Raw genomic sequence first — 13007 nt, forward strand, 5'->3', positions numbered from 1 at the left:
AGTAAACTTGAAGCTCAGGATCATAAAAAGTAGGAAAAAAGTTATGATCAGGTTAACTAGCACTAGCTGCCAGTGGTTCTAAAGGGGCTTGTTTGTCAGCAAACTTCTTGAAGGTGGAAACATAGACTGATTTAAATTGGGAAGGGTCTCTGGTGTTTCTTTCATTAACATCCTCTCACCTCCACCAAAGAAGGGCCAAGTTAGATGAGGTTGCATAGGGTCCTGTCCTTTCATGGTCTGGATATTTCCAAGGACAGACTTCACAGTCTCTCTGGGCAACTTACTTCAATCCTTGGCTGCTCTCAAGTTGGAAAAAACACCAGACATTCTAAGTTCTAAATGCAATTTCTTTTGTTGCAACTTGCATCCATTGCATCCCGTCTTGTCACTGTGCACTTTTGAGAAAAGTCTTCTCTACACTCTCCCATTAGGTATATGGAGACAGGATTAAGATTCCCCCTTTCCAAAGCAGTCTTTTCTCCAAGCTGGACAAGCCCAGCTCCCTCAGCCTCCCATCTCAGGACAAGTGCCCCAGACCCTGACCATTGTGGTGGCCCTCCACTGAACTTCATCTGGTATGTTAATGTCCTCCTTGTACTGGAAAGCCCCAGACAGGACACAGTATTCTAGCCATGGACTCACAAGCACAATGTAGAGGGGAAGAATAATTTCCCTTGGTCTGCTGGCTGCTCTCTTCTTCAACTTGGGGTGTAGTTGTGTGTCTTTTCTGCCAGAGCACATTGCTGCCAGGTCCCTTTCTGCCAAACTGCCCAGACAGCTGGCACCACACTATACAGTTGTATGGTGTTATGCTGTCCTGGGGACAAAAACTTTGCATTTGCCTTTGTTGAATTTCACGATATTTGTGTCACGATGTTTCAAAGGGATCTCAACAGTCTGGAGAATAGCATTCCTGCGCTTCAGTGTATGAACTTCTCCTCAGTTTGGTGTCATCCTGAACTTGAGAAGGGTTCATTCCATCTCCCATTGCAATAAAAGGTATTAAAGAATATCAGCTCTGTTATGAACCCTTGAGGAATCAACTAGCAACCAACTGCCAGTTGAGCTCTTTACTGGTGGTCACAACACCCTGAACCTTGCAGTCCAGTCAGTTTTCCCCCTGCCTTGCAGTTTAGTTATCTATTTCATGCTCCACTGGATCTGTTACAAAGCTACTATGGAGAGCCTTGTCAAAGGCTTTGCTGAAGTCATGGTAAACAACATCCACTGCTCCTCTAAGCTAGTGATCTCTTCACATAAGGCAATCAGATTGGTCAGGCATGATTCACCCTTAGTGACTTCATGTTGGCTCTTCCAGCCTACTGTTGAACTGGAAGTTAAAATCTGGAAAAGATACTCAGTTTGCTGGAGGCCCATCACTGTTGAAGTACAAAAGGTGTCATTACTGGGCCCAGTACTATTTAACGTCTTCATTAATGACGTGCACAACAGAGTGCATGCTCAGCAAGTTTCCAGGAGATACAAAGCTCAGAGGAATGGCTGATATACCAGATGGTTGGGTTGCCATTCAAAGGGATCTTGACAGGATGGAGAAATAAACAAACAGAAATCTCATAGAGCTGAATGAAGAAAAAAACAAAGTTTTGCACCTGGGAATGAATAACCCCAGGCAGCCCTAATGGATGGGGGCTGAACAGCTAGAAGGCAGCTCTGCAGAGAAGAACCTGGGAACAACTTGTTGATCACAGGTGAGCAATATGCCCTTGTGGCAAAGAATACCAACAGCTTTCTGGGTTGCATTATGCAGAGTGCTGCCAGCAGGTTGAGGGATTGTTCACTTCTACTCAGCACTGGTGAGACCACACCTGCAGTGGTGTGTCCAGTTCTGGGCTCCCCAGTACAAGAGAGAGCTGTGGACATACTGAAGCAAGTTCAGCAAAGGGCCACAAAGATGGTTAAGGGCTTGGCACATCTCACCTGAGGAGAGACAGAGATCTGGGATTGTTCAGCATGGAGAAGAGAGGGCTGAGGGGAATCTTATTGAGGTGTGTAAATACCCTTCTGGGGAGGGGTAAAGGTGATGCAGCTGGACTCTTCCCAGTGGTGGCCACTGGCAGGATGAGAGGCAAGGGACACAAAGTGAAATACGGAAAATTCCATTTAAACATAAGAAAAAGCTTTTTATATATATATATATATTTTAATATTTATTTATTTCTTCTGTGAGGTTGATCAAACACCGCAAATGGTTGCCCAGAAGCCTGTGGAGTCTCCATCTTTGGCGATACTCAAAACCAAAACACACATGGTCTGGGCAACCTGCTCTAGCTTCTTCATCTCTTTTGCTTTCCAGAGAGTGTCATATCCACAAAAGCAAGTTTGTAGGCCATATTGGTTTTGAGAATAAAGAAGAATTTTGCAAAGGGTAGAACTGTGCAGTTTTGGTCATGGTACTATCCTCTAAGAAATGACCTACATGCATCTACAGTGTTCCATACTAATATGGAAATCAGCTCTGGTAGATCAATTAACTATTCATTGTACATAGCTCCTGGAAATAGAAAGGACAAAGTTGTTTAATAAATTGGCAGTGAAATTTTACATGTTTTTCAATTGATTCAATATTTGTAATTATTTTAAAAAGAAAGGTCAAAAAGTACTGTAATGGACTTTAATGTAAGACATTAGAAACTATATTGATTTCGTAGTCTTTTTCTAGGTAGAAAAGGCAAGTACAGTTCTACAGAATTCTTTAGAATTAGTTTTTCAAAGCAAATTTCATTACTTACACCTTAGAAAAAACCCTTTATATTATTTCCAGAACAGTTTTATTAAAGAAAATACTTTTACATGTATATACATACAAGTATCTTTCTAAGCCCATCTTTTGTTCAGTACAGCACTTTTAGTTTGGTAGATTGAGAGACTACTATTTTTTTGTTTTCATCTGAGTTCCTTTTCAAATGAAACTCCTTTTCTGAGTTGGAGCAGGGACTTTAGTTTCAGTGCTGTTCTTGCAAGAAAATCTAGTGGTTTTTCCTCTCCTATTTGTTATAATATTTTGTTCTGTGTTCATAATGAGTATAGTTATTACCCTCCTCAAAAATTATTTTCTTCTTCTGTTACTCTGGAAATACAGTTGTAGGTGTATCTTCTATTTATGCATGAAACCGCAAAGTGCAACACTTATGGTAGCCACATGGACAGGGTATCATGGGCTGTGCATTACACCTGTTAAACATCTTGACATATGCCCTGAAATTTTCTGTAACCCTGATTTTCTCCACAGAGCTTCTGAAATTCCTCCCAGTGTTGTAATTCCAAAGCTGTCAACCATATCAAGGGACTGTCTGACTTCCTCCTAACATATGCTTTTTCCTTTGTGTGTGGTTTTGCCTGTGGCCACCAGTATAAGAATGTAACATTAGGAAACACAGAGGGGACTGTAATAGAGGGACTGTGGAACAGCAAAAAGTAGGGAGGTTTGCATTTGGCTGAATTTAGGTGCAACCTGGAAAACTTTTCCAGTTGTCTCAGGAAGAACAGGAAAAGGAATAAATAACATATATCTTTGTAAAGTCTTGTAAAGCTATCAAAATAAGTGAAAGAAAAACATGTACCCTGCTCCTTCCTTTCCGCTTTCCCCTTCCTATTTTTTCTTAATTTGAATTAAGCTGCTTTCTGAATTGTTGCTGTCAAGTTCCGACTACCGTGTGTATCACTGACTTGTAAAAGCTGAGTGACTGATTCACAGAAGAGTGAAACTGTTGTCTTTAACTGACAAGTACAGTGTGAGCTTTTTGCTATTAAGGCCTCTAGGCGATCTTTGCAATCTAGTTTATAATTGTGACATCGGAGGGGAAAAAAAAAAAAGCGTTGTGTTCTCCTGAAATCATTGTCAGATTGAGCCTCTGAATACTACTTTCTGCAAAGGTTAGGAAGTTAATTTTCATAGTTTTATAATTGATTTCAAGTCTAGATGCCTTATTCATGTAAAAATTAATAGGAGTTGGGCTGCCAGAGTCAAATCCTTCAGCATTTATTAGAAAGTGTCTTTTTTTAACTTGACCTTTTAAACCAAAGTACAAAAAAAAAATCTTACCAAAACAGGACACTACATTGCCAGTAGTTGTCATGGGGGTTTGAAGTAAACATGGGAAAAACGTATAGGCATTTCTTATTGCACATTTAAAGACTCTTGCATTCTACTGTGATGATCATAGTAAGAAAACTTAGGTGGAATAAAATAGTATTTCAGAAGTTTATTCACTTCATTGACATCTACCATTTATATTTTGTTTTTTCATTATCAACCACTTCTGTCTAATTTTAAGTGATTTCTCTGTTACGATAAATCAGAAAGGGGTAAATGATGAAATCTAATATATCCAACAAAAAGAAGGAAACTGTCCGTAAGCGAAAGCAAAGGATTACTATGTTTAACGTGCTGTGAATATACTTTCAAGTGGCCTGTGTTGAAAATAAATCATAGACTCATAGAATGGTTTGGGTTAGAAGGGACCTTAAAGATCATCCAGTTCCAAACCCCCTGCCATGGGCAGGGACACCTTCCACTAGGCCAGGTTGTTCAAAGCCCCATCCAGCCTGGCCTTGAACACTTCCAGCAATGGGGCATCCACAGCTTCTCTGAGCAACCTGTTCCAGTGCCTCACCACCCTCAGAGTGAAGAATTTCTTCCTTCTGTCTCATCTAAATCTACCCTCTTTCAGTTTAAAGCCATTACCCCGTGTCCTGTCACTATGTGCCCTTGTAAAAAGTCCCTCTCCAGCTTTCTTGTAGGCCCCCTTCAGGTACTGGAAGGCTGCTTTAAGGTCTCCCCACAGCCTTCTCTTCTCCAGGCTGAACAACCCCAACTCTCTCAGCCTGCCTTCATAAGAGAGGTCCTCCAGCCCTTTGATCATCTTCATGGCCCTTCTCTGGACCTGCTCCAACAGGTCCATGTCCTTCTTACACTGGGGACCCCAGAGCTGAATGCAGTACTCCAGGTGGGGTCTCACCAGAGCAGAGTAGAGGGGCAGAATCACCTCCTTCAACCTGCTGGCCACACTTCTTTTGATGTAGCCCAGGATGCAGTTGGCTTTCTGGGCTGTAAGTGCACATGGCTGGCTCATGTTGAGTTTCTCATCAACCAACATGCCAAGTCCTTCTCCTCAGCGCTGCCCTCAATCCATTCTCTGTCCAGCCCGTATCTGTGCTTGGGATTGCCCCAACTCATGTGCAGGACCTTGCATTTGGCCGTGTTGAACTTCCTGAGGTCCTCATGGGCTCATCTCTCCAGCCTGTCAAGGTTCCTCTGGATGGCATCCCTTCCCTCCAGCATGTTGACTGCACCACTCAGCTTCGTGTTGTCAGCAAACTTGCTGAGGGTGCATTCAATCCCACTGTCCATGTCACCGACAAAGATGTTAAACAGCACTGGTCCCAATACCAACCCCTGAGGACCACCACTCGTCACTGGTTTCCACTTAAACATCGAGCCGTTGACCACAACTCTTTGAGTGCAACTATCCAGCCAATTCCTTATCCACTGAGTGGTCCATCTGTCAAATCCATGTGTCTCCAATTTATAGACAAGGATGTCATGTGGGACAGTGTCAAATGCTTTGCACAAGTCCAGGTAGATGACGTCAGTCATCAAATATGGAGTTTAGCTTCAGAAAGAGTATTGAAAAGGCTGTGTAAATAAATAATCTGATACAGGCCATCTGAGAATGAGTAATTTGTTAAATATGAATTTATTTAACAACCTTTAATTGATTATTCATACATTGTCAAAAATGGTGCCATTTCTCTACTGCGTTTTACAGTCCTGCTGTGGTGTAGCCTTTTGCCACTGTCTGATAATGAATACTAGTGTTGTTTTAGCATATAGATTATGATGTTTTGAATACTTTTCTAAAAAAAAAAATATATAATGTGCATGGTTAGCTTAAACATTGAGTTAAAACCTTTGACATGTTAGCTAATTAATAAATTGCATTATGGATTTTGATCATATGCATTTGTCAAACAGTTGTACTGTCTAGGAAGATACAGGTAATGTATGAGGAAGGCCTATCTTTTAGCTTTAATTTAATGACTTAATCTTACTGCATGGTGCTCCAGATTGATCTGTGCTAGGAAGTGAAGCCCACACAGGTTCTTCTGTGTGTTGTGATGGTGAAGATAAGATTCTTGAGGAGGAAAACTTAGGAAGTGGATCTGCATGGCTATCGAATTATACACATTTTTGCTTTCAAAATACTAAGACTAAACATATTCCTTTCCAAACACTGTAGCATTTTTTTTTTTCAAATTTGGGAAGGACTTTAGTGAAGAAAAATGAGATAAAGCATCCTATCTGAGAACACTCTAATGTTAGGTCAATATAAAAAATCCGTTACCTTCAGTGCTTCTGTGTAGTATAGTTTATAGTTGTTCTCAGTACACAGTGAACATCAAATTATTTCACGAATAAAGCATCTTGATAATGAAAGGTGCTGTGACATTGGTGATTCTATGCGCTTCCTCCCGGAAGTGACTGCGGATTCTCAATCCCATTGACAGTAGACCTCAGTAACACTACAGAAAAATATGGGTCTTTTACTGAAAACTTGGCAATGAAGTTAAAGCTTGATGGACGTATGTAACCTTTGCATATGATACCTTTGGTCAGCTAGAACTCTCATAATCCAAAGATTAAACTATTTTGGTTACTATTAGGAACCTTCAAAGGATAATTCATCTTAGGTCCAGACTAGAAGCAGTAAAGTCTATGCAGATGAAATTGTGCAGCTACCTCAATATGCTTCAAGCAAAGTTTTAGAAAAGCACATAAATAATTTAGTTGAATGCTTGATCTTGACAAGTGGTGAAGTCCTGTGAACTATTACATGTATTATTGAACATGGCTGTCATTCTCAGATCACTCGTCTTTTACTGGTTTTTAGGAGGTTGTGGTAAAATGCGTGCCAGTTTCAGGATGCCAAGTCCCATTTTTTCTGGGGTTCTTGACAGATGTAGTGGTAAGAAGAGGCAGAAAAACATCATACTGTAGGAGACATTCTTTACACCGATAGAAGGCTGATTTGCTGCAATACAATTTCAAGAGTTATCCAGTGCCAGTTGCTACGTATATGGTAGATGTAAATTTGCTGTGATGTGTTTTCCTTGGGAATACAGTTTATCAGAAATCATAGTATCTTTGAATAATGCATTTTTTTTTCCGGATAGCACACCCACTCATAAAAATAAATGCTGAATTTTGGATTGTATAAATATTGCTGCATACACCAGGTCTTATGATAAAACTACTTCATATTACAGTGTTTTGTAAAAAAGTTTTGATTTGAAAATAGCAGAGATTGTTGTTTCAAATGCAGGTATTCTCCTGTGTCAAAGCATGTAACAAATTTTTATTTGTTTGACTTGTCTTGAAAAATTGCCTGTATTAACCTACCATGACTAAAGCAGCAAATGGGAAAATTTGCCAAGAGACAGGCAGCATTTTTAATAGTGTTATAAAACATATAATAGCATATAGCAATATATGCTGTAGCGTATAATGGGTCATTGTTGCCAACTTTTCGGAATGCAAATTAGTATATTTTATTCCAACTATTCTGATGTCTTAAAATCACTTTCTTTAGTTTATTTTATATATATTCATTCTCATATATGTGAATCAAACACTGACTCTCTTTTCCAATGTGAATGAGCACATCCAAATAAGTATCCTATTCTATTAAGGCTGCTGAAACAGCACAAAAGAAGTTGGGTATCATATTGTTTCCTTCTAGCTTTGGTAGCTACTCACTCAGCAACCTTAAGCAATTCATGTAATGCATAGAAATCTTAGATCTCTGATCTGCAGCATTGGAGGAACATTCATCTAACTCATCACTCACTACAGTGTTATATGGCTTTTGTTACCTTGTTAATATTTATAGAAGATGTTGTGATTTTTCTCATAAAAGGATGTTGTAAGTGAAAGTGTTCTCTCTCTTAATTTTTTTAGCTTTATGCTTTTTGGCCTTTTTGAAAATTTCCTATATAATTTGGGTTGTAAGTTAAGTGTAATTATGATCATTTAAATGCCAGTGTGACTGTTTGAGTAATGAATTAAGGGTGTGCATTCAATAATTGAACTTACATGGTATAATGGGGCTTAATTAGCATTGATATATTGATATAATGCTTTATGACACTCTGAGGATGTGCATATATTGAGTAATTAATCCTTTCAACATGCAGGTTAGTGAGGTTAGTATGGTTATGTTTATTCTGCAGATGCGTAGAGTAAGGAAAGAGAAAAGTATGGGGTGAAAGAATTTGTCCATGAAACATGAGGTTTCTGAAACAATACCTGAATTACACGTGAGCTTTTCAGACCAGCATTTCTTTGATGAACACATTTATCTTTCGTGCTCTGTTTATGACATATTTCAGCTTCCTGCACTTATTTGTTCTGCTCTGAAGGAAATTAAACAATTTTGATTTGTACTACTTCAATGAAAAGAATGGCGTGCCAATAATAACTTCCAAATGAGACTGAGAACAAAAACCATTCCATTTTCCTCCTCCCCAGCACACACTTTTGCTTTTCCTAGGTGGAGGAGTATCATCTTTAAACTGATAAATAGTTAAGACAATCTCTTCCAAATAACTAATGCTTACAAATGTAGTAACTTTCTGCAATAAAAAAGAAAACAAATATGTCCGTTCATATCAGCCTAATGTCACTACTTAGTCATTGTTTCCTTCATATTTTCTGTTTCTATTAACAAAGATTGACTGACATTATTTTCTAGAACCTGGAGTAATTTAAAAATAGGCAGAAAATCAAATGGGTTTTTTTGTATACTTTAGACTTTAATTTACTGTCAGAGACCAGTTAATTATTGGATTCTTTTAAATTGCTATTCTATAAACTAAATGAAAACTGCACATAAAGTGCCTTCTGCTGCCTGGATCCATAATGATGTTACATGAATATTTTTGCAAAATTTACAAAAAAGAATTAAATAAAAACTTCTTTTACTTCATTCAGAGTTTTGGGAGAAACAGCAAGATTTATAGGATATTTTGTTTGAAAATAGGTCTGTAAAGAACTTCAGTGGAGGACTGTTAAACCACGAACTGAGTTTGAAATTAGCTTTGAAAGTGATGATGTCTGTTATAAACTGAAACCCTTTGTGAAAGTATATTCCATAGCCAAATTTTGCATTATTTGTATAAGGAATACTGTTTTAAAAAATAATAATAAACCCAATTATTTAATTACAGTTGTTTGACAAGTATTTATTACTTTGTTCTGCAGATTTTAACTGTAACATTTTTCCTTCTTTCTTTTGCCAGTATTACCGAGTCATACTTGTGGCAACCCAGGAGAAATACCTAAAGGAGTACTTCATGGAACAAGATTCAACATTGGAGATAAAATCCGATATAGTTGTATCTCTGGTTACATCCTAGAAGGCCATGCCATGTTGACATGTATTGTGAGTCCTGGAAATGGTGCATCATGGGATTTTCCAGTTCCTTTTTGCAGAGGTAAAAATGAATACATGAAATATCGTTAAAATACTGAGACAATATTAAAACAGCAGATTAAATAAATTTATTTTGAGGTTTGTTTTTTAACTTTCTAAATGTAAATGTACTAATGTACTGTCTAAAAATCTACACCATTTAAAACTGTAACCACAGTTCAGAAGCAATGACTCTCCAGAATTTACATTAACATTACAGTTATCTACTGATGTTTTTTCCTTTTCATTTACTGGCAGGACCTGGCAAATGCTTTTGCAAGTTTCTGCTTTTGGAAACTTTCTGCCAGGAAGGAGAAGCTTGAAATTTTCAACCATATAATCTTTGAAGGGGACCTCTGATGGTCCAATCCCTTTTTGTTCAACTCCTGCTCAAAGCATGGATAACTTCAAAGTTAGGTCAGGTTGCTCAGGGCTTTGCCCAGTTGAAATTTTAGTATCTTCATGGATGGAAAATCTAAAGCCTCTCTAGAAACCTCTTCTAGTGCCTAGCTGCTCTCATTCTCATGTTCAATTTGAATTATCTTTTTACAGATTATATCCATTTCCTCTTCTCCTGCTGTGGACCTATTAGGAGATTCTGGTTCCATCTTTCCTAAACAGTGCAGTTAGATTTTCTCATAGCCTCCTCTTGTGCAGGCTGAAAAATCCATTTCCTTCATTCTCTAGTCTCATATATCATGTTCTTCAGCATCTTAACCATTTTAGTGGCCCTTCTCTGGGCTTGTTCTAATCTGTCAATGTCAGTGTCTCTTTTGTACTGGGGGACCCTAGGGTGGACACAGCATTCCACATGGGGCCTCCTGAGTGTCAAGTAGATAGAATCATAGAATGGTTTGGGATGGAATGTGACCTTTAAAGGTCATCTAGTCCAACCCCCCTGCAATGGGCAAGGACATCTTCCACTAGATCAGGTTGCTCAGAGACCCATCCAGCCTGGCCTTGAATGTTTCCAAGGATGGGGCATCTACTACCTCTCTGGGCAACCTGTTCCAGTGTTTCACCACCCTCATCATGAAAAATTTTTTCCTTGTGTTTAGTCTTAAATCTACCCTCCTTTAGTTTAAACCCATTACCCCTTGTCCTGTCGCAGCAGGCCTTGCTAAAATGACTATCCCAGTCTTTCTTGTAGGCCCCCTTTAAGTATTGAAAGGCTGCAGTAAGGTCTCCCTGCAGCCTTCTTTTCTCCAGGCTGAACAACCCCGGCTCTTTCAGCCTTTCCTCATAGCAGAGGTGTTCCATCTCTCTGATCATTTTTATGGCCCTCCTCTGGACCTGCTCCAACAGGTCCATGTCCTTCCTGTGCTAAGGACCCCAGAGCTGGACGCAGTACTCCAGGTGGGGTCTCACCAGAGCAGAGTAGAGGGGCAGAATCACCTCCTTTGACCTGCTGGCCACACTTCTTTTGATGCAGCCCAGGATACGGAGATGAATTCTCTGTAACTCTCTCTAGCTGCTGGCTATGTTCTTGCTCATGCAACACAATATGAGGTAAGCCTTCAATGCTGCAAAAGTGCACCACTGACTCAGCTTATCTTGCTTCAGGTCATTTTGTCAGAGCTGCCACCTAGCAAATATTTTTTTCATGGGATGATATTGTTCCAGGATCAATAGGACATTGCATTTCTGGTTTGGAATTTCATAAGATTCCTGTCATTCTTCCAGCTCGTCAAAGCCCGTTGTCACAGCTTGTCCGAATGGCAGTCCTGCCCTTCAGGGTTCAATCTGCAAACCTTGTCAGGGTGCATTCAGTCCCATACTTCAGACTCATGGTGAAGTTATTCTATAAATTCAGCTCCAGTTTGAATCCCTGGGGAATGCTGCAAGTCACTGACCATTAGCTTGACTTTAAACAATTGGCCTCTGATGTCTGAGCTTGATGGTCCAGACAGTTTTTCACTCCCACAATCATCCACCTATCCAGTCCATATGCCCTCAATGTGACTACAAGGATATAGTGGGGGACTGTGTTGTGAACACTTTGTTAACGTCAAGCTAAATCGTTTAATCAAAGAAAGCAATCAGGTGGCCAAGGATGATTTGCCTTGGCAAAAGCTGGCTGTTCCTGTTCACCTTTTTGTCCTTTGTGTGCTTGGGAATGGTTTTCATAAACGCTTGCACTGTAATTTTCTGGAGGTCTGAGGTGAATGTGACAGATAGACAATTGCTAGGATCCTTTCTTTTTTTGAAAATGAGAAGTGAAAAATTATCATTTTTCCAGTCATTGGGGATCACCCTTGATTGTCACAACCTTTCAAAGATGATACAGAGCAGCCTCATGCTGTGGCACACCAAGAACCCTTAGGTGCATACTGTTAAGTACCATGAACTTGCGCATATCCTGTTTACTTCTATAGTTCCTTGTATTGTTTCTCCTGTGCTGTGGCTACTACTTTTCTTCCCAAAACTTCTCCATTTTATTGAGAATTGGGAGGCATGAGGGCAGCCTTTGACAATGAAGAGAGAAGCAAAGGGGACATTGAGTGTCTCAGCCTTTTCCATGTCTTCATCACAAGGTCCCTCGCCCCACTGAGCAGCAGGCCACCATGTGTTTCATTTTCCTTTTGTTGTTGATATACCTATAGAATGGTTTCTGGAATGACTGCTCTTCACATTCCTCACAAGTTTAATTCTATTTGAGCTTTGGCCTTCCTCCTTTTATCCCTGCATTCCTGAGCAACGCTTCTATATTCCTTTCAAGTAGCTTGTCCCTGTTTTCACATTTTGTACACTTTTTTTTTTTTTTTTTTTTTTCTTTTGCATTTCAGTTAAAACACCTCAGTCGGGAATTTCCTGTTCAGCCCCAGCAGCCTCCTGCTGTGCCTACTCATTTATCATTCTTGAGCTTTGAGGAAGCTGCCCTTGAAGTCAAACAAGATCTCCTGAGCCCCTTAGCCCTTCAAGACATCAGCCCATGAGAGCCTGTATACCACTTCACAAATAAGTTGAAATCTGCTCTGCTGAAGTCCAAGTTTATTCTGCTACTTGCTTTCTTCACTTCGCTCAGGATCTTCAGCTCGTGGTTAACGTAACCACAGCTGCTGTTGGATATCACTTATTTGAATGGTTCTTTGTTCCTACACCTAGTTGGCCTGTCCAGTGCCGGCATTAAAAAGATTCTTCCCAGTGAACTCAGAAATCTAGTGGATTGCTTGCCCTCTGCTATGCTGCCATCCAGATGTTGGGATGGTTAAAGTCTCCCATAAGAACCAGATCCTGTGGCTAGGAAACTTCCAGTTGTTTAAAGGTTGATCAGGTGGTCTGTAGCAGATGTTCACCATACTGACCTCCCTCTTGGTTTCCCTGTCTCATTCTAGCCCTCAGGAGCTCAATGAGCTTGTTGCCTGTTGTGCAGCAGAGCTCTGTTCATTCAAGGTTCTGCTTTGTGTAGGGCGCAGCCTCTCCTTTTCTTCCTGCTTTTCTTAAGAGCCTGTGTCTATCCATTGCAGCCCTCCTGTCAGGTGAGCTGCCCCACTAAGTCTATGTAATCTCGATGAC

At 39.9% G+C, this 13007-nt stretch overlaps 1 protein-coding gene across 2 annotated transcripts in view; it reads left to right on the forward strand.

The window, feature by feature from the left end:
• Positions 1–13007, forward strand: part of CSMD1 (CUB and Sushi multiple domains 1) — a 1270279-nt gene that overhangs the window by 584621 nt on the left and 672651 nt on the right. For both annotated transcript variants that reach the window (XM_087775441.1, XM_087775442.1), the window contains exon 4: positions 9319–9513. In XM_087775441.1, coding sequence (XP_087631567.1) covers positions 9319–9513 — 195 coding nt within the window. The remainder of the gene's footprint in view (positions 1–9318; positions 9514–13007) is intronic.

The sequence above is a fragment of the Nipponia nippon genome, unplaced genomic scaffold (assembly GCF_047370975.1).
Source record: "Nipponia nippon isolate SJK-2023a ecotype South Korea unplaced genomic scaffold, ASM4737097v1 scaffold_4, whole genome shotgun sequence".
Lineage (NCBI taxonomy): Eukaryota > Metazoa > Chordata > Aves > Pelecaniformes > Threskiornithidae > Nipponia > Nipponia nippon.